Source organism: Neovison vison, chromosome 6 (genome assembly GCF_020171115.1).
Source record: "Neovison vison isolate M4711 chromosome 6, ASM_NN_V1, whole genome shotgun sequence".
NCBI lineage: Eukaryota > Metazoa > Chordata > Mammalia > Carnivora > Mustelidae > Neogale > Neogale vison.
Genome location: NC_058096.1, coordinates 203,912,306 through 203,932,977, shown reverse-complemented (window position 1 = coordinate 203,932,977; position 20,672 = coordinate 203,912,306). Strand labels below are relative to the sequence as shown.

At 37.7% G+C, this 20,672-nt stretch overlaps 1 protein-coding gene across 1 annotated transcript in view; it reads right to left on the bottom strand.

Annotated features, from left to right (window-relative positions):
* DCAF1 (DDB1 and CUL4 associated factor 1) overlaps positions 1–20,672 on the bottom strand; it is a 78,713-nt gene that overhangs the window by 36,881 nt on the left and 21,160 nt on the right. Inside the window, exons 5-12 of the mRNA XM_044253486.1 lie at positions 19,948–20,061; positions 10,803–10,940; positions 9,016–9,528; positions 8,601–8,702; positions 4,008–4,166; positions 3,179–3,358; positions 1,673–1,882; positions 808–977 (exon numbers count right to left, since the gene is read on the bottom strand). Of these exons, the coding sequence (XP_044109421.1) occupies positions 808–977; positions 1,673–1,882; positions 3,179–3,358; positions 4,008–4,166; positions 8,601–8,702; positions 9,016–9,528; positions 10,803–10,940; positions 19,948–20,061 (1,586 nt within the window). The remainder of the gene's footprint in view (positions 1–807; positions 978–1,672; positions 1,883–3,178; positions 3,359–4,007; positions 4,167–8,600; positions 8,703–9,015; positions 9,529–10,802; positions 10,941–19,947; positions 20,062–20,672) is intronic.

The window sequence follows — 20,672 nt, the reverse complement described above, 5'->3', positions numbered from 1 at the left end:
TTTAAAATGTACAATGTGATGGTCTTTAGGATATTCACAGAACAAAATACAGTTTTATGTGAGAGGAAGATAAACATCACATGTGGCTATTAAGCAGTAGAGAGATATTTAAAGTCTAAATACCAAAAAATACTGGACTACAGTCTCAAGACAGGACTTCAACCCCACCTCTGCAGCTATGTAAATCATACAACTTCTGAGAGTACAGGTGTTGATCCCTGCCTATTATGTAGTATTCATCATCAACCATAAACAAGTACTCTATAAATTAAAAATATTATGCTCCTGGGGCACCTGGGTGGCTTAGTCAGTTAAGCGTCTGCCTTCTGCTCAGGTTATGATCCCAGGATCCTGGGCTCTCCCAGATCGAGGCTGCTACTCCCTCTCCCCATCCCCCACTCATGTTTGCCGCTCTCTCTCTCTCAAATAAATGAAATCTTAAAGAAAAAAAAAATCCTTCTTAATCTAGTTTCTCAGATTCATGCCCAAACTTTCAATTCAGTTCAACAAATGTTTGCTAAGCATATGCTATATACAAACCAACATCAACTTTACCAAAAAGCAAAATCTAATTTCATTTAAAACAGTTCTCTAGGGGCGCCTGGGTGGCTCAGTGGGTTAAACCCTCTGCTTTTGGCTCAGGTCATGATCCCAGGGTCCTGGGATCGAGCCCCACATTGGGCTCTCTGCTCAACGGGGAGCCTGCTTCCCCCTCTCTCTCTGCCTGCCTCTCTGCCTACTTGTGATCTCTGTCTGTCAAATAAATAAATAAAATCTTTAAAAAAAAAAAAAATTCTCTGATCCCACCTTGCATAATAGGTCTTCCAATTACAGGCAATAGAAATAAGCTGCAACAAGAGTTGAACACAAGAAAGCTTGAGGAAGACTTCAGCTGGTTCCCAATACAGCTGCGCTGGGCCATACTCTATCAAAAATTCCATCATTTCCACAATCTGTTCATGAGTATATGAACACGCCTATAAGGAGAGATACATATTATTAAAGCACACTATCACCTGCCTGCTTCTTCTCCATCACAGCTCAATGGCCAACAGGTTATAATAAAGCTGAGTAATAATAGCTTTCAAATTCCACAATTGAGTCAACAACCCACATGTGAAATAATGAACATACATGTAACCTTTTATTTATAATCATACTTATAATACATTTTGCCCAAAATAGGTAACAGAATGTTTGATTTGTTGGTGTACATGTTTCACAGCTAAAGAAAGAAGCACCACATAAAACTGATTTCTTTTCAATTTGCGATTTTTAAAAGCACAATGGAGTATAGATATTCATCCATACTCCAAAACACAGGAAGTAAGTTCAAACATGATAGAGAAGTGGAGAATCCTTTCAGAAAAAAAAATTCCACATAGGAGAATAAAATATCTAGTACTTTTCATAAAAGAAAACCCTTTTATACACACTGCTCTTCATCTTTTAGTTCTAATACCCCAGAGAAGTAGCAACTTAAAACAGGGAGCAAAACAAGTCCCTGGTACACACATTTTCAGGTATTCTGCCTCCACACAGGGCAAGTATAATCAAACATCAGACATCCACATTGGACACTGGACATACCACTGATCGAACAAGTTTCAGGCCTAAGAAACTTAGCTATGGAAAGCTAACAACTTTCCCTTTTAAGACAAGGTCCTCTCACCTTGTATGGGGGTTGAGGATGGACGAGAATGCCACCCTCAGTCCTCTGAAGTGACTGCTTCACTTGTTCCAATTTAATGGCCAAGTGGGCCTCAAAGTACTTGCGCAAGGCCATGCAGGTGTGTTTCCCAGTTTGGCGGCTGGCAAATATTTCATCATCGCTCAGAAGTGCACCCTGGTCTTCCAAATTTAGAATCTCCAAAGTACTGATCTATTAAGAAAGAGATAAAATGGGGCAAAAGGGAAGCAAGCGAAAACAAAAAGAGAAAAGTAAAAGGAAGAAAAGGATTACAGTAAATGTTTATGCTCAACAACACTGACCAATATCAAATCTAATCTGTCTATACAACATGCTAAGAGTAGCCATATAAAAGCAAACCAGTTATTGGAAATAAACAATTACTGAAATTTTACACAGCTTGGGACGCATGGGCCGCTCAGTTGGTTAAGCATCTAACTCTTAGTTTCAGCTCAGGTCATAATCTCTTGAGTCGGGAGACTGAGCCCCATGTTGGGCTCTGTGCTCAGCAGAGTCCTGTTGGGATTCTCTCTCTCTCCCTCTGTCCCTCCTGCTACTGCACACACACACTCTCTCTCTCTAAAATAAATAAATAAATAAATCTTGGAAGAAAGAAAGAGAGCATGAGAAAGAAAGATTACATAGTTTTTAAACATGTTCAAAGACATTCAGTCACAAAACCGTTGACTTTAGGAAGATCAAGATTATCAACACAACTCCCCTATGAGATTATTATATCCAAAACAAGTCTAGGGGCGCCTGGGTGGCTCAGTGGGTTAAGCCGCTGCCTTCGGCTCAGGTCATGATCTCAGAGTCCTGGGATCGAGCCCCACATCAGGCTCTCTGCTCAGCAGGGAGCCTGCTTCCCTCTCTCTCTCTCTCTGCCTGCCTCTCCATCTACTTGTGATTTCTCTCTGTCAAATAAATAAATAAAATCTTTAAAAAAAAAAAAAAAACAAGTCTATAAAGGCATAGAGTTCTCTAACCACTTAAGAGGAAGAGAAACTTGTGAAAACAAGTAGGAAAAAAAACTTCATTCACAAAGGATGACAGGGATGCCTGGGTGGCTCAGATGGTTAAGCAACTGCCTTCGGCCCAGGTCATAATCTCAGGGTCCTGGGATCGAGTCCCATATCAGGCTCCTTGCTCAGCAACGAAGCCTGCTTCTCCCTCTGCCTGCTGCTCCCCTTTCTGCACTCTCACTCTCTCTCTTTCTCTGACAAATAAATAAAATCTTAAAAAACAAACAAACAAACAAACAATGACAGCAAAATTCCTCCAATCAGAAGCTTCCTCTCAGGGTACCTGGCTGGCTCAGTTGGTGGAGCATAGATCAAGTCCCACAATGTGTACAGAGATTACTTACAAATGAAATCTTTAAAAAAAAAAGAAAAGGAAAAAAAGCTTCCACCCCATGACACTACTGAAGGGCAGCAAAGAGAAGCAGGACCCCTATTCCTCACAAGCAGAAGCCACTGAGAAGCTCACCAAATTCACCAGACGACGAAGACCATCATAGCGGTCAAAGAGCTCCAACACAGCCCGGAAGGAGAAGCAAATTGAGAAAAACATGGTAGCGTGGCAGCACCCTGAGGCATGAGAACATTCCATTAACCATAGGGTATAGTTCACCACATCAGACAGAACATTGTGGGGATGCATACAAACCTGCAAAAAATAAATAAATCATAATTTTTTAAAATTTCAGGCAAAGAAACCTTCAAAGGGCATAAATATTCACCAGTATAACTAGGTATCTTTACAGAATTCAATGATCATTACTGATTCGGTCATTCTGAGTTTAAAGCTTAAATTCTAACAAATGAAATTCTGTAACAATCTATTCCAAACCTGAAAACCTAAACTTAGATACATACTCAAATCTGAGCTATATTTACTGAGTGCCAAATTCTGCAAATATTTACATCCTTTAATGCTCTCAGTGCTTGGTTCCACAGGTATTAAGTTCTCCCCCTTAAAAGATGAGAAAGAGGAACACCTGGGTGGCTCAGTCAGTTAAGCGTCCAACTCTTGATTTCAGCTTAGGTCATGATCTCAGGGTCCTGGGACTGAGCCCCGCAGCAGGCTCCAAGCTCACCAGGAAGTCTGCTTGAGGATTCTCTCTCCCTTTACCTCTGTCCCTCCTCCCCCTCGCATATACTCTCTAATATAAATGGATAACTCTTTAAAAAAATAAAAACAAAATAAAATTTACTCCAACTACTCATTTCCTTCTTACCCAAAAGTCATTCTGTGAATGAGCTAGAGTGTCTCCCCACCCAATTCCATTCCCATACTCTAAATGCACTGGACTTACTCTTTCCATGGCATCTTGGTTATAGGACAGGTAATACAAGCACATAGATACACCAGTTGCAGCCATAGAAGGACGAGGAATTTCCAGTAATTTCTGTACTCCACCATGTGCAACAAATTCTGTGGCAAACTTGTTGTGGAGCAGGAGAGATGCAAGGTGCTAAGCAAAAAGGACACATGTCATTGTGAAACGATCTAGAATAATCACAAAATCTCTTCACAAAACATTCAATCAAGCTGCTAAATAAAAGGAATCCTCTGAAATAGACAATCACTCCCTCAAAACAGAAGTAAAACTAGTACTGCTTAAGGGAAACAAAAAACCCGAAGAACTCTTAAGATTCCTTAACATTCCCTTCTAATACCAAAAGTTTTTATAAAGGTGAAAAATAAGAAATGAAAAATACTGCTATAAATAATAACATAATTCCATTACCACTTTATTAGTACATAGCTTCCCTAAAGAATTTTTAACCTTTCTATTTCAATTCTTTTTTTTTTTTAAAGATTTTATTTATTTATTTGACAGAGAGAAATCACAAGTAGACAGAGAGGCAGGCAGAGAGAGAGCGAGGGAAGCAGGCTCCCTGCTGAGCAGAGAGCCCGATGCGGGACTCGATCCCAGGACCCCGGGATCATGACCTGAGCTGAAGGCAGCGGCTTAACCCACTGAGCCACCCAGGTGCCCCTCTATTTCAATTCTTTTGAACATAATCAGCTCTATGTTCTAGTTTTGGCTAAGTCACTGACTCATCATCTAATATAATGACAAACTCTGCCTTCTTTTATACTAAATATGTATGACTCCATCTTCAGCAAATTACCAAAACTAGTAAATTTTTGAACTTTATCAGAAGACACCTTAAATTGACCTTTAAAAGTTTGTTGTCTTTAAGGATGTCTGGATGGCTCAGTAGGTTAAGGGTCGACTCTTGATTTTGGCTCAGGTCATGATCTCAGGCTCTCATGTGATGGAGCCCCCATGTCTTGCTCCCTGCTCAGCCCTCTCTCTGCCCCTCCCCCTGCTTGCCCTCTCCTGCACTCTTGTCGTTTCTCTCTCTCAAATAAACAAATCTAAAAAAAAAAAAAAAAAGTTTGTTATCTTTAAAGCTTCGTTAACTTCCTGTTTAAGTCCCACTAACCTCCCCAGGTGGACCTGATCTTCTGGGCAATTTGAAAGGCAGGAAGTACAAATGTGAGCAGCAGGCTACATTTGATGACTCTGAAACCAGTCTAATGTGGACAAAGCCTAAGAAGAACTAGAGCTCCCCCTCCTGTTTCTCTTACCAAGGTGTCTTCTGGGTGGTGACAAAAGCACAAAGTATAGACAACACAGAGTTGTCTAGTTGTACAAAAGTACAAAAGTTGTAGAAAAGTACAACTAGACATGTATGGAATTTGATACAAACCTTGCCAAGGTCAATGGCAAAAACAAAAGGCATGTACCTTCTTCAGAAGTTTTCTCAATACCCATACTCAGACTAATCCTTATATGTAATTTCAAATCCCTTCCCTCTTTACTCTTGTCTGTTACACAAGTCAATCCCCCAAGAAGTAGCTAAACCACATACGGTTTCCCTCCAACCCTTAGGCCACTGCGTGTAGTTCTTCACACGTCACTACCATTAAGTGACAGTTCCACTGCCAGGATAGGCAGATGGGAAAACAGAGTAAGCAGGTTCAACCTTTACCAATACAAAGCCTATGACCTAGATCACTTCACTAGTGTAAGCAAAGATTCTATTTTCTTTCCTTATGTTGTATCTCCATTTAAGAGCGGGTTCTTCGGGGCGCCTGGGTGGCTCAGTGGATTAAGCCTCTGCCTTCGGCTCAGGTCATGTTCTCAGTCCTGGGATCGAGCCCCGCAATGGGCTCCTTGCTCAGCAGAGAACCTGCTTCCCCCTCTCTCCCTCTGCCTGCCTCTCTGCCTACTTGTGATCTCTGTCTGTCAAATATATAAATAAAATCTTTATTTAAAAAAAAAAAAAGAGCGGGTTCTTCAAATTACTATTTTAATCCATTTTACTTCTACTAACTTCAGCACCTGTCCCTCTTCGTATACAACTGAGTCTTCCTTTTGAATAAAAGAGTACACATCTTTTTACATTTTTTTTTAAAGATTTTATTTATTCACTTATTTGAGAAAAAGTCCAAGCAGGGAGAGGAGTGGGAGCAGGGGGATCTCACAACCCTGAGATCACGAGCTAAGCTGAAATAGAGTCATCAGCCACCCAGATGCCCCATCTACATTATTATTTCCCCATAAGAAAGATCTCTTTTGTCATTTTTCCCTGTTCACCCTTTATTTCATTTTCTTTAATCCCTTATTAAGACTCTGCATGGAAACAGTTGAATAATGAATGACCATTATAATTCCTCACACATAACCTATAGATACAGCAACTGTCCAAATCCTTTCTTCCACTATAACTTATTTAGAACAGGATGCTGCACTGAAAAGCAAAACCTTTGGACTGGAGAGAATTCTGACCTTCAGCTTCATTTCATTGTTCAAAATATAATGAATTTACGGGGCGCCTGGGTGGCTCAGTGGGTTAAGGCCTCTGCTTTCGGCTCGGGTCATGATCCCAGGGTCCTGGGATTGATCCCCGAGTCGGGCTCTCTGCTCAGCCGGGAGCCTGCTTCACCCTCTCTCTCTGCCTGCCTCTATGCCTGCTCATCTCTCTCTGTCAAATAAATAAATAAAATCTTTTAAAAAAATATATATATATATAAAATGAATTTACTCTCTCTCTCTCTCTCTCTCTCACACACACACACACACACACTGCATCCACACAAAGAAATACATGTTACTCCACTATATACCTGACCTCCTCCAAATTTAAAATTTCTAGGATCTGTAAGGCAATTTTTCTCATTTCTATTTCATTTCAAAATACTCTGGAACTGTGCTGTCTGTCCAGTGCAACAGCCACTGGCCACATTGTGGCTAATTAAATTAAAATTAAGATAAAAATTCAATACCTCAGTGGCACTAGCTACATTGTAAGTGCTCATACAACCAGTTGCCACTGTATTAAACAGCAAAGACAGAGAAAATTTCCATTACTACTAAAACTTTTTTTTTTAAGATTTTATTTATTTATTTGACAGACAGAGATCACAGGTAGGTAGAGAGGCAGGCAGAGAGAAAGGAGGAAGCAGACTCCCTGCTGAGCAGAGAGCCCGATGTGGGGCTTAATCCCAGGACCCTGGGATCACGACCTGAGCCAAAGGCAGAGGCCTTAACCCACTGAGCCACCCAGGCGCCCCTATTACTAAAACTTCTACTGGACAGCACAGCTCTGGAATATCAAGAATAAAGCGGTAGCTTTTTTTTCCCCCTTAAAGTTGTAACTTTTTAAAGAGCCAGAAGGAGCATCACTTCTTTTTCAGAGGTGTTTTCTGGAAACATTTCTCAGGAAGAAGAAACCACCCCTTCCTTTGTACCCCGCACATTTTTCCACAACATCTATAATATCTAAAAGAAATCATAGATGGCCTCTCTTAACCAAACGATAGAGACCTGATTAATTTATCTTAATATTGTAAACAGCACAGAAAGGTACTCTGTTCATGAAGTTACCTCCTTGGTAGAACTGTATGACAGCCACAATGTTATTCATTCAACTTCTATCTCTCCAGTCAGATTCCCTTTGATTATCATAGTGGGCTAGACTAACCTGCCCTCCCACATTCAGTGCCTCTACAACCGAGGAAATCACTTACCTCTACTGAACTGGGGTCTGCCTCTATTTCTTTTTTTTCTTTTTTAAAATTGTATTTATTTATTTGATAGACAAAGATCACAAGTAGGCAGAGAAGCAGGCAAAGAGAGAGGAGGAAGCAGGCTCCCTGCTGAGCAGAGAACCGCCCCCCACTCCACCCATGTGGGGCTCAATCCCAGGACCTTGGGATCATGCCCTGAGCTGAAAGCAGAGGCTTAACCCACCGAGCCACCCAGGCGCCCTGCCTCTATTTCTTTACTCATTTTCTGATTTGTATTTTGTTCACGCTAGATGATCCAACATCACACAGGGTGTATATCTTTATACACACACACATACATGTGTATATATATATGCATATGTACATATATATATAAATAAGAATTCAGAAAAAGTGGTGTTGGCTCAGAGGGGGAATACTTACAAAGTAGTTGGATATAAAGTAAGCGATTCCCACATTTAGATCCAGGTTCTACATTAATATTCAATTATTCAATTAATTAAATATTCAATTAATATTCAATCCCCTAGGACTGACCCCTGAATCTCTGTGAAAAAATTTGGTAAGCCTCATTTTTTTTTAACCTAAATAAGAAATTTTCATTTGTTACTATTTTGACAAATCTGGCAACAGAAATGCCCTGAGCAATAAAACCCAGAGATGTTACATATGGAAACACATGGGTGAGTCCATGTCAATAAAACAGTTAGTACACAATATTTTTAAGAATTTTACCCCACTTGGTTGACTCAGTCAGTGAAGCACGCAACTCCTGACCTCAGGGCTATGGGTTTAAGCCTCACACTGAGTTGCGGAAATTATGTAAAAATAAAATCTGAAAAAAAAAAAAAAAGAATTTTACCTTAAGGGCCTCAAATGTAAGCAGGACATCATTTGTCTGTTTCAGGTCAATATAGAACATCATCAATTCCCGTGATCCAAGTTGCATGAATATGGGAAGTAACTGAAATGAAGACAAAAACAAATCTTAACACTGGCTTTATTTTTGTATTTCCTATTCCATTATGAGGACAAAAGATTTTTTAAAATGAGGTACCTCTCCCTCCTTTAGAAAACATACACACTTTTATCAAAAAAGACCTGCATCGGAAGTGACCTAAGACTTTATCAATGGCATAAGACTTCACCAGTTTGGGGCAAAGACTCTTCCATGTTACAGTTAAAGCACATCAAAATATAAAATGCTACCATAAAATATCTCAGAAGTAAGCACAACAGTCCCAAAGTGTGAACGGTATTCTTTCCAATAAGCTCACCTCCTGATATTCTCCTAGGGGGGTCAGATACTGGAGAATAAGCCGCTGCTCAATAGCAGGAGTCATGGGATAAAGGGTATAATTGGTGCCAATCACCCAAGGTGACATTTCTGACCAGCTGCTATTAGACAGCTCAACAAACATGCGATCTGGATCAGATGTTGAAAAACCTAACTTCTGCTTGGCTTTCCTAAAATTCTCTCTGTCACCCTGTTTTGCCGCCTTATTTTTCCTCAATCCTCCTTCTTCGGGTTTGGCTGCTGAGTTCACTCTACTACTGGTCTTGTGGCCTGACTCAAGATGAAAGGAGATCTCCATGTCTCCAGAGGCTTCCTCTTGTTCACCATCCACTACATCTACAGCCATGTCACCATAGTCCATATCCACAGCTTCTTCATCCAGAGGCAAAAGAGGTTCAGAAGAGAGTTTCCGTGGGCTGGGACGCTTGCTTTCTTGCCGCAAAGCCACTTCCTGAAGCTGTAGCTCCCTCAGTCTGCGAAGTACTATTGCCACCTATCAACAGATATTGGGATAAAAGGCTTTATTTCTTCTGCATCTTAATTTAAATGATTCTTAATAAATAAATCTTATTTCCATTTTAAGGACAACTAAATCCTCATGCAGTTACCCCAATATCTGGAAATGGTAAAGATCTGTTCAATATTTTTATCTGATTTCTATAACTTTGTAAAATAAGGAATAGCTAAAAGTCTCATTCCTCATAAAATATCCCAAAAACCCAAACCACATTTGCACATTACACATCATTTATAACTGATCTATCTGGATCAAGCTACGCTGGACCATCAACACCTGAAGAGGCAGACACCAGACATATCCATGATTTTTTTAAAGTGACTCTGAAGTGTCTTTGAAAATAAAACATGAAGTATGTGGGATTTAAGAAACAAAACAGAAAATCATAGGGGAAGAGAGGAAAAAATAAAACAAGATGAAATCAGAGAGGGAACAGACCATAAGTGACCCTTAATCATAGGAAACAAACTGAGAGTTCCTGGAGGGGAGAGAGATGGGGGAATGGGGTAACTGAGTGATGGGACATTATGGAAGGGGGAAAAAAAGAGTTTATTTTACTTTATTTAAATTATACCCCAATAAACGTGACTAAAAAAAAAAAATGAACGTTTCTCAAACTTGTACCTGTTGTAAACTGTATTGTTAGACACTGCCACCTATGTAGTTACATAATCTATTTTTCAAATTCACCGCTTTTTCGTTTTTTAAGTACTTATGTAGTACTTAATATGTAGTATTATGCTTAGTTTAAAAAAAAAAAAAAGAGAGAAAGAGAGAGAAGTTATCTGTAATTTACTTTGAACTACGTTAAAAAAAAACCGGAATGGAGGATGAATAAGAGGAAAAGTGGATGGATGGATGGATGGATGGGTGGGTGGGTATACAGTAAGTATAGTAAAATGTCCACAAATAATTTAAGTGGTACGTATATAGCTATTCTCTGTAAAACTCTGTTTTGCTGTATGTTTGAAATTTTTCATAATCCAAATGTTGGGAAAAGAAAGGGAATGGTACTTATTCTTTACCGAGTATAAACTATCGTGATCCTCGACAAGATGAAAAATGGTTATTTTCAAGTTAAATAAAGTAAAATCAAAACTTGTAAAAAGTAATCTTGAAATGTCAAAATTATAGCTACACTCCAATACAAGGTAATGAGTAAGATCTACCTATTTGAGTTCAGGTATAAAGAAAGAACTTGCAAATACTCTCCCATCTTATACAGAAACTAATCCTAACATAGTCCTTACCAGCTGTGAATTCTCATCCCTATAGTTGGCAGCAATATCTTGATTCTCCATAGCACCTCCTAGAAGTCCAGTAGAATATGTCCTCAATGGCTGATCAGCCTCTCGGGCCCATTTGAAAAGATTCTCAACAATTCCCTCCTATAGTAAAGGAAATTAAATAGTACAATTCAACAAAGACCATTGTCATATTTAAAGATAAAGCAAAGATTCCAGTCTTATGAAAAAATTTAATAAAATATTTCAGTGTTGCTGATAAGATTAAAAAATGCAAGTAAGCTAAGTGTCCAAGTGGTTTAGTTAAAACAGCTGTGCATTCGTGAAAAAGATTCCTAGTTAGCCATCAATAATCACATAATATAGTCCCCACTTTAGATGTTTAAGACCCAAAATGTTCAATAATCAAGTAGGGAGCACTAAAAATTCTATGTCCTTCTTTGAAGTTCATAATGCACAATTAACATTATTAATGAGAAGTCATCCACCAAAAAGTACTTAACTCCACATATCCCAAAATTATTTTTAATTAGTTGAGAAATAATACATACAAACATGTACAGTCCAAAGAAAATGAAAAGCACCCACGATCTACCACTGAACTTGACAGAGACCTTCCATGTGTTCCTCCTTGTACCACCTGTATCCTCCCTCTCCAAAAGGTACCTACAGTTACTTAATTTTAACAATTTCCTGTTAAACTTCTATTAAATGTTACATACTCTGAACTGTATAAACCACATGGTACCATAAGTATTTTTTTGCAACTTATTACTCAACATTATGTTTTTTACACTCACCTATAGTTACATGTAACTGTCACAAATAGCATTCAACATAAAATAGCCTTTACACATAACTTATAATTTCTCATAACAATCTGATATGATTGTGTAACTATTTGCAGAAGAGAAAACCAAATCACAGTAAGGTTAGGTAACATGAGTTGCAGAGCTGGGGGTCTGATTGCTGGCAGTGTACCTCCAGATGTTCTTACTGCTATTTTGTTAGTTTAAGCAACTACAACTATTTTTGTACAAGCATGTCCCTAGGGTGGACATGTAGGATCGGAACTGCTAAATCACCGGATATGTGCATACTCAACTTTACCAGAGGGTGCTAGGCTATTTTCCAAAGTAACTACAACAATTCACAATTCCACCAACAGTGAATAGTTCTTTTTTTCTACATCTTTACCAAAACTTGGCCACTGTCACAATTTTTATTTTCCATAATCTAGTGGGTATAAAAATAACATTGCAGGGGTATTTGCGTAGCTCAGTCGGTGAAGTGTCTGACTCTTGATTTCAGCTCAAGCCATAGTCTCGGGGTCATGAGATGAAGTCTCGGGGTCATGAGATGAAGACAGAGGTCTCTGTCTCTGCTTCAGATTCTCTCTCTCCCTCACTCCCTCCCCCATCCACCCCCATCCCCACTCATGTACTCTCTTAAAAAAAAAGGGGGAGAGCACTGCATTTATTTGAATTTCCTCATTAATTAATAAGGTTAGGCATATTTTTTATGCCTGCTGACCATTCAGGCTTCCACTGCTATGAAATACACATCTTTTACCAGTGTTTTATGATAAACACAAGTTCTTAATTTTTATGTAATCAGACTTAACAGTATTTTTTTTTAAACTTTGTGCATTTTGTATCTTACTTTTCTCTAGGGTCATGGAGTCATTATCCCATACATTTCTAAACATTTAATCTCTTTTCAAAAAAATTAACACTGAAAAGTACATTTTGAGAAATTTGTTTTGAAATATTTGACATGAAGGGCACCTGGGTGGCTCAGTGGGTTAAGCCTCTGCCTTCAGCTCAGGTCATGATCTCAGGGTCCTGGGATCGAGCCCCGCATCAGGCTCTCTGCTCGGCAGGGAGCCTGCTTCCCCTCCTCTCTGCCTGCTTCTCTGCCTACTTGAGCTCTCTCTAATAAAATATTTGACATGAAAATATATTTAATATATATTATTATTATATTATATTCTACATTCTTATATATTATATATATTAAAATATATTTAATAGCCTTTTATTTCCCCTCTTCCCAAACAGTCTAAGAACCTTAAAATATGAACTCCAATGAGCTCCTATCTATATGTTACCCAGAATTTTTGTCCTCGCTTTTGTTTATTTGGTCAATAGTTCTATGTTTACAAAGGTACTCTGAAGACATTTTCTTCTATTACCTGGCCTCTATTACTGTTGTATCTGAGTTTGCTCTGTTTGATTATTTGTAGGAATCTTTTTTATACTGGTTGCTTTCAAGATCTTTTAGCCTTCCTGAATCTTGAGTGGACATGTGTTTCATTAATTTGTAAAATTCTAGCCTCAACTCCCTGAATACTGCATTTCCCTTTTCTTTTCTATTCTCTCCTCCTAAAACTCCTTTTAGATATACTTTGAACTTTCTAATTCTAATCTCTATATTTCAACTTCTTTCCTATTCTTCAGCTCTTATTTCTAGGGGCTTTATTATTGACTATCCTATCAAATCTCCCAGTTCACTAATTCTATCTTTAGCTGTGTCTAAACTTAACTATAACTCATCTACTAAGTTTTTAAATTCAGGAACCCTAATTTTTATATCCAGTAGTTCTCTGGTTCCTTTCCCAAATGGCCATTCTTCCCCATAATCTTGGACTTTAAGAGTTCTGATACTTGGGGCATTTGGGTGGCTCAGTTTGTTAAGCATCTGCCCTCAGATAAGGTCATGATACCAGAGTCCTGGGATCAAGCCTGCTCAGCAGGGAGCCTGCTTCTTCCTCTCCCCTTGCCCCCAACTTGTGCTTGCTCTCTCTCTCTCAAATAAATAAAATCTTTTTTTAAAAAAGTTCTGATTCTTCTATATCCAATAATTTTAAACCTTATCAAACCATTCTTAAGTGTACAATTCATTGGGATTAAGTACATTCACAATGTTACATAACCATCACCACTACATATTTCCACAACTTATTATCCCAAACACAAACTCTGTACCCCTACTTTCAATAATGGACAGAACAACCAAACAAAAGATCAGTACAGAAACAGAAGAGCTAAACACTATAAACCAATTAGACCAAATAGAAATATTGAGAATCCTCAATCCAACAAGACCAAATATACATTCTTAAGTAAACACGGAACATTTTCCAGGATAGACCATGTCAGGCAAAACCATGGTTAATAAATTAAAAAAGAATAAACTCTTATAAAGAATTTTCTCAGGGCACCTGGGTAGCTCAGTTGGTTGGGCGTCTACCTTTGGCTCAGGTCATGCTCTCAAGAGTCCCAGGATCAAACCCTACACTGGGCTCCCAGCAAACAGAGAGCTTCTCTCTCTGCCCCTCACCCCACTCATGCTCTCTTTCTCTCAAATAAATGAAGTAAAAAAATCTTTAAAAATTTTTTTCTCCAGGGGTGCCTGGGTGGCTCAGTGGGTTAAGCCACTGCCTTCGGCTCAGGTCATGATCTCAGGGTCTGGGATTGAGTCCCGCATCGGGCTCTCTGCTCAGCAGGGAGCCTGCTTTCCTCTCTCTCTCTCTCTCTCTGCCTGCCTCTCAGCCTACTTGTGATCTCTCTCTGTCAAATAAATAAATAAAATCTTTAAAAAAAAAATTTTTTTTCTCCAATCATAATGGAATAAGAAATCAACAACCCAAGGGAAAATGGACAATTCATATGTGGAAATTAACAAACTTTTAAACAAGGGGTCAAAGAAGAAATCACACAGAAATTAGAAAATTCCTTGCAATAAATGAAAAGAAAAACACAAGATACCAAAATTTATGTCATGTAGCAAAAGTGGTGTTTTTAAGGAACAAGAAAAAGAGCAAATGAAACTCAAAGCTAGTAGAAGTAAGGCAATAACAAAGATTAGAGTGGAGACAGTAGAACAGCAAATAGGAAAAAAAAAAGAAAAGAAAGAAAATGAAACTAAATGTTGTTTTTTTGAAAAGATCAAAAAAACTAACAAACCTTTAACTAGACCAAAAAAAAAAAAAAAGACAAACAGGGGACATTATTACCAATTTAGCATAAATAAAAAAGATTATAAAATACTATTAACTACTATACACCAACAAAATTAGTAATATAGATAAAATAATAAAATGAACAAATTCCTAGAAACACAACCAACCAGAACTGATTCATAAAAAAATAGAAAAATTGAATAGACCTATGAGTAGTAAGGAGATTGAATCAGTCATCAAAAACTTCCCAAGACAGGGGCGCCTGGGTGGCTCAGTGGGTTAAAGCCTCTGCCTTCAGCTCAGGTCATGATCCCAGGGTCCTGGGATCGAACCCCGCATCGGGCTCTCTGCTCGGCAGGGAGCCTGCTTTCCCCTCTCTCTCTGCCTGCCTCTCTGCTACTTGTGATCTCTGTCTGTCAAATAAATAAATAAAATCTTAAAAAAAAAAAAAAAAAAAGAGGCGCCTGGGTGGCTCAGTGGGTTAAGCTGCTGCCTTCGGCTCAGGTCATGCTCTTAGGGTCCTGGGATCGAGTCCCGCATCGGGCTCTCTGCTCAGCAGGGAGCCTGCTTCCTCCTCTCTCTCTCTCTGCCTGCCTCTCTGCCTACTTGTGATCTCTCTCTGTCAAATAAATAAATAAAATCTTAAAAAAAAGAAAAAAAAGAAAAGAAAAAAAACTTCCCAAGACAGAAAAACTCAGGACCAGATAGAATCACTGGTGAATTCTACACAAAAAATATTTTTGTGTATCAAATGAATTAATATTTTTTCTCAAACTCTTCCAAAAAATTGGTAAGGGAACACTTCAAACTCCTTCTATAAAGCCAAAACATTATCCTGATACCAAAACCTTACAAGGTAACTACAGATCAATATCCCCTATGAATAGTGATGCAAAAAAACCTCCATAAAATACCAGCAAACTGAATTCAGCAGCATAGTCAAAGGATTATACATCATGACCAATGGATTTATCCAGGAATGAAATATGGTTCAACATAAAAAAATCAACATAGTACACTAATAAAATTAGTGTGAAATCACTGTGAATAGAAAACCATCTGACCATATCAAATGATAACAACAACAACAAAAAGAATCTACTAAAAATCAACACATTTTCATTAAAAAGTACTTAATAAATTAGGAATAGAAAGAAACTTTCTAAGCATCATAAAAGTCAGGTAAGAAAAACCCACCCACACCCATCATCATACTCAACAGTCAAAGACTGACAGGCTTTTTCCCCTAAGACCAAGAACAAGACAAAGATGTCTGCTTTCACCACTTCTATTCAACACACTACTGTAAGTTCTAATCAGAAGAGGCCAAGAAAAAGAAATTAAAGGCATTAATGTTGGAAAAGAAGAAATAAAATTATCTGTTAACAGACAACATGATCTTATACATAGAAAACTCTTTAAGATTCCCCAATGTTAGAGCTAATAAATGAATTCAGCAAAAAGTTACAGCATACAAAATCAGTTTCATTCCTACACACTAGTGATGAAAAAGCCAAAAAGGAAATACATCCAATCATTTAAAAAATACTTGCTTTCTAATATCTTTCAGATAGCTATTCTATTTAATTCTCCTCTTTACTGTATTGTTAACTGCTAATCATGGAGAACTAACTGCTGGTGTGTTTTGTAATGTTTTCGTGAACTCATTTCACCTGGAAATTGCTTTTTCTAGGAGAATCCCTGGTAACCTGGATTATGAGAGCTTCCCCCCAGAGTGATTTTACATTTGCTTTTGCCACTCAAGGAATATCACAAAGTATTTTGCTGTTGATTTTTTGGCTTTGGGGTTCCTAATCCTATGGTAGAAATCTCAAACATGCACCCAAAAAAAGTCATGCCCACAGTTTCTCAGAGATTTATCCACCCCTACCCCTTAGTGTGGGGTCAGAAATTGAGAAACCTGTCATCTCCCCAAGGCGGTAAGCGGGTATTTCTCTTTTGCACTGTTTCACTGAGGGTCCTTTGGGATACCAGTTTTATGCAGGGATCAAGGATCCCAGTTCTAACTCTTCAGCCAAGGTTTTGTATCCTATCCTCAATTATCACTTTGTTTTTACAATTACCTCTTCATTTCTGGTACAGAGGGATTTCTAAGAGTTTATTCAATTTACCCAGAATTCATATGTGCATGCCACAGGAAAGCTGACCGGTTATCCTGGCTGGGCAGTAAGATAAATCTGGGTCTCCTCCTCCCATCTCTCTTGAAACCCAGTTTTTTCTCTCTGCCTCTGAAAAACCTATATTCACAGTTTTCTTCTCACCTCTCATGGAATTCTTTGAGGATTAGTATACGATATAAAACAAATGCTTAGCACAGGGCTCACACTCAATAAACAGTAGGCATTCGCCTAAATGGCTTTTTTCATAAAGCACCTATTAACATTTTAGAGAAGGGTGCCTGGGTGGCTCAGTCGTTAAGCGTCTGCCTTCAGCTCAGGTCACAATCCCAGGGACCTAGGATGGAAGCCCAAATAGGGCTCCTTGCTCAGTGGGAAGCCTATTTCTTCCTCTCCCACTCCCCCTGCTTGTGTTCCCTCTCTCTCTCTGTGTCTCTCTTTGTCAAATACATAAGTAAAAAATCTTTAAAACAATTTTTAGAGGAATCAATGTTGCAGAGTTAAAATCTGGGAAACACTAACTTAGAGATGATACTTTGAGACCTCGTTCTGATTTTATCCCTCCCACCACCAATATTTTAAGACAACCTCAAAGAGGAAAATGTTAAAGCAATACTCAAAAAATAACCCCAAAGGTCCTGATCTGACTGGATTAGTAGCATACACTGACAAACTTAACAATATGAAAAACCTAGTAAACAAACAATATTAAAGTACCCAGTTCTGGGGCGCCTGGGTGGCTCAGTGGGTTAAAGCCTCTGCCTTCAACTCGGGTCATGGTCCCAAGGTCCTGGGATCGAGCCCCACATCGGACTCTCTGCTCCAGACTGCTTCCTCCTCTCTCTCTGCCTGCCTCTCTGCCTACTTGTGATCTTTGTCTGTCAAATAAATAAATAAAATCTTTAAAAAATTAAAAAAAAAAAAGTACCCAGTTCTGAAGAAAACTACAAAAATAACTGTAAACAAAAATAAAATTTAAAGCTATTTGATTATTTCTATTGCTTTAAAAAGTTAAAAGATCAACTTTTTTAAATAGTGGCTGGGGTGCCTGGGTGGCTCAGTTGGTTAAGCGACTGCCTTTGGCTCAGGTCATGATCCTAGAGTCCTGGGATCGAGTCCCGCATCAGGCTCACTGCTCAGCAGGGAGTCTCCTTCTCCCTCTGATCCTCCCCTTCTCGTGCTCTTCCTCTCATTCTCTCTCTCTCAAATAGATAAATAAAATCTTTTAAAAAATAAATAAAATAAGTGGCTAGAAGTAATAAAATCAATTTAATAACTTGCACCACCTCTAAAATAAAAAGGAAATGAAACAGAAAATATAAAATGGAAATGAAATAGAAAATATCAGAATGCATTGCATAAAGAGTAAGCAATGCTCGAGAAACTTCTTTTTCATACATATATGTAATGGGTTGCATGTAAAAACATTACGTTTCACAAAGTATGAGAAACACTATATAATTAGATGTTTTTTAAAGTAGTAAAATATTGATTCACACCAAAAATTTGCATAAAATACTTATGAAGGATAAAGATCATCATGTAATCCAACAGGAAAGTCTCAAAATGTCAAAAAAAGATTGTAATCTGTGTTCTAGGACAGTGGATTCAAGGTTATGTTATTTCCTATCTAATTTTCCATAATAATTCACTTCTCCCAAAAGAAATTAGTTATTAATAAAACTGTTGGGGTGCCTGGGTGGCTCATTCGGTTGAGCTCTTTATTTCAGCTCAGGTAATGATCTCAGGGTTGTGAGATCAAGCCCTGCATCAGGCTCCATGCCCAGCATGGAGCCTGCCTGAGATTCTTTCTCTCCATCCTCCCCTTTCCTCTTCCTCCCCGTCTCTAAGAAAAGAAAAGAAACAAAGCTGTTCTTAAACTGCAGAAAGCTTTATTCAAAACATCCGTTAGTGTTTCTGACATCCAAAGGGTATTCACTTAATTCTAAATACATAATGATGAAACTATAAAGAACCAGAGTTGATTTTCCTACAATGACAACCAAGAAACTTTCACAAAGCAGAGTAAAATCATCTGTAATCTTCTACAAAGCTTGTATAAACAAATAATTCACTTTCATCCCAGTTTTCAATAGAATTCATATTAAAATATTTCTCACAAGCATATAGATATTTTTGGTCTCCCACAATGATAAACTAACTGGAGATTTTTTAATTTAGTCTGTATACAATACTGCAAATTATGTATACTGTATACAATACTGAAAATTATAGCATTAATTACACAATGTTATTTTCTAAAAGACTTTTTGTGATACAATTCTGTAATAAAACTTCAAAAGTTAAATGGAAATCTATTTCTAGATCTTTCATTTGGCATATATATTTAACTATATTAAGACTTCCAGACTGTTTCAGAAAATTAAGTTTTAGTATCTTTGGGAAAAAAAAAAAGAAAGCCACGTAAAAATTCTTAATGCTGAAAACAAAACACCCATATTACTTCTAAAAATAGATCAACTAATCTTTGACGTTTAAAGTATATATACACACACAGTCACTATCAAATTATCACTTTCTGGTCTTCATAGTAGTTATCCTTATTTGAAACTATCAGTTTATTTGTGTCTGCCTTCCCAAATATGTGAATGTAAGCTCCCATCTTGCTAACAAAATATTACCAACACCTAGCATAAAACACAGCACAAAACACGTCTTCAAATATTAACTAAATATAAAATACCAAACAGAAGAAAAGAAAATAAAAAATAAATACCATCAAGACGATGGGCTTCCTCAGAGCAGAAATTCCTTCCTCACTGAGGAAGACAACTCATCAAGAATACGAGTTTGAGTAAGAACATAAAACCATTCTAAAAACATATGATCTTAAGATTTTAAGATATACTATAGCACCTAAGCAGCACAAAAAGTTATTCTTAAATTTTTCTTATTGCTTATCTTTATTTCTTACATTTCTACAACATATGACTATTATAAAAATCTATAATTACCTTAACAAAGACAAATCAAACAGATCAACCTTCAATTTAAAAATAAAATGATGACTTTTCTTTTTATTAAATACCTTTTCTTGAAAGACAACAGCAGTTTCCAGCCCTGGCATGATGTCAAGTAGGAGTCTACAAGCTGCAGTGTTTAAAGGGGGCTCTCGGCTTGTCATCACATATGCGTTCACCAGCTATAAAAAAACGGAGGAATACTTCTATTCATCTGAAATTCAACCCAGTCAAATAATGAAGTCTAATAAACCCTTAATAAATTCCCATCACTCACCTCAGGGGTATTAAGAACCAATGATTACTAACTAAACCTTTATTATAAACCGTTACAATCCTTCTGAGCCATGATGGGATCATATATGATTTCTTCTGTATCTTTAAAATCAAATCCCCCCAAAACAACATATCAGCAACAACAGAATTAAAGCTTAAAGAGTATCAAGAAGAAATCACTCCCTACTTTTTTTTTTTTTTACCCTTTATTCTTACATACACTTTTTCAGAAGGATAAGGCAGGATTCTTGGCAATGGTTAATATAAACTTGAATTTCATACTTACACTATAAATACATTTAATATTACACATAAATTGTAAGTAAACATATTAATAAAACTTTCATTTTAGCATTCAAATACTACTCAGTCTCCACTACTAAGTGGCACTGTGTTCTGTGTTGGGTATACATCAGTGAATAAGATGCAGTCCCACCATCAAAGGGTTCATAATCCAACAGAGGTGACAGCTGGAAAAACAAATATCATTGAGTAAAGGATGCTATAGAAGCCTGTA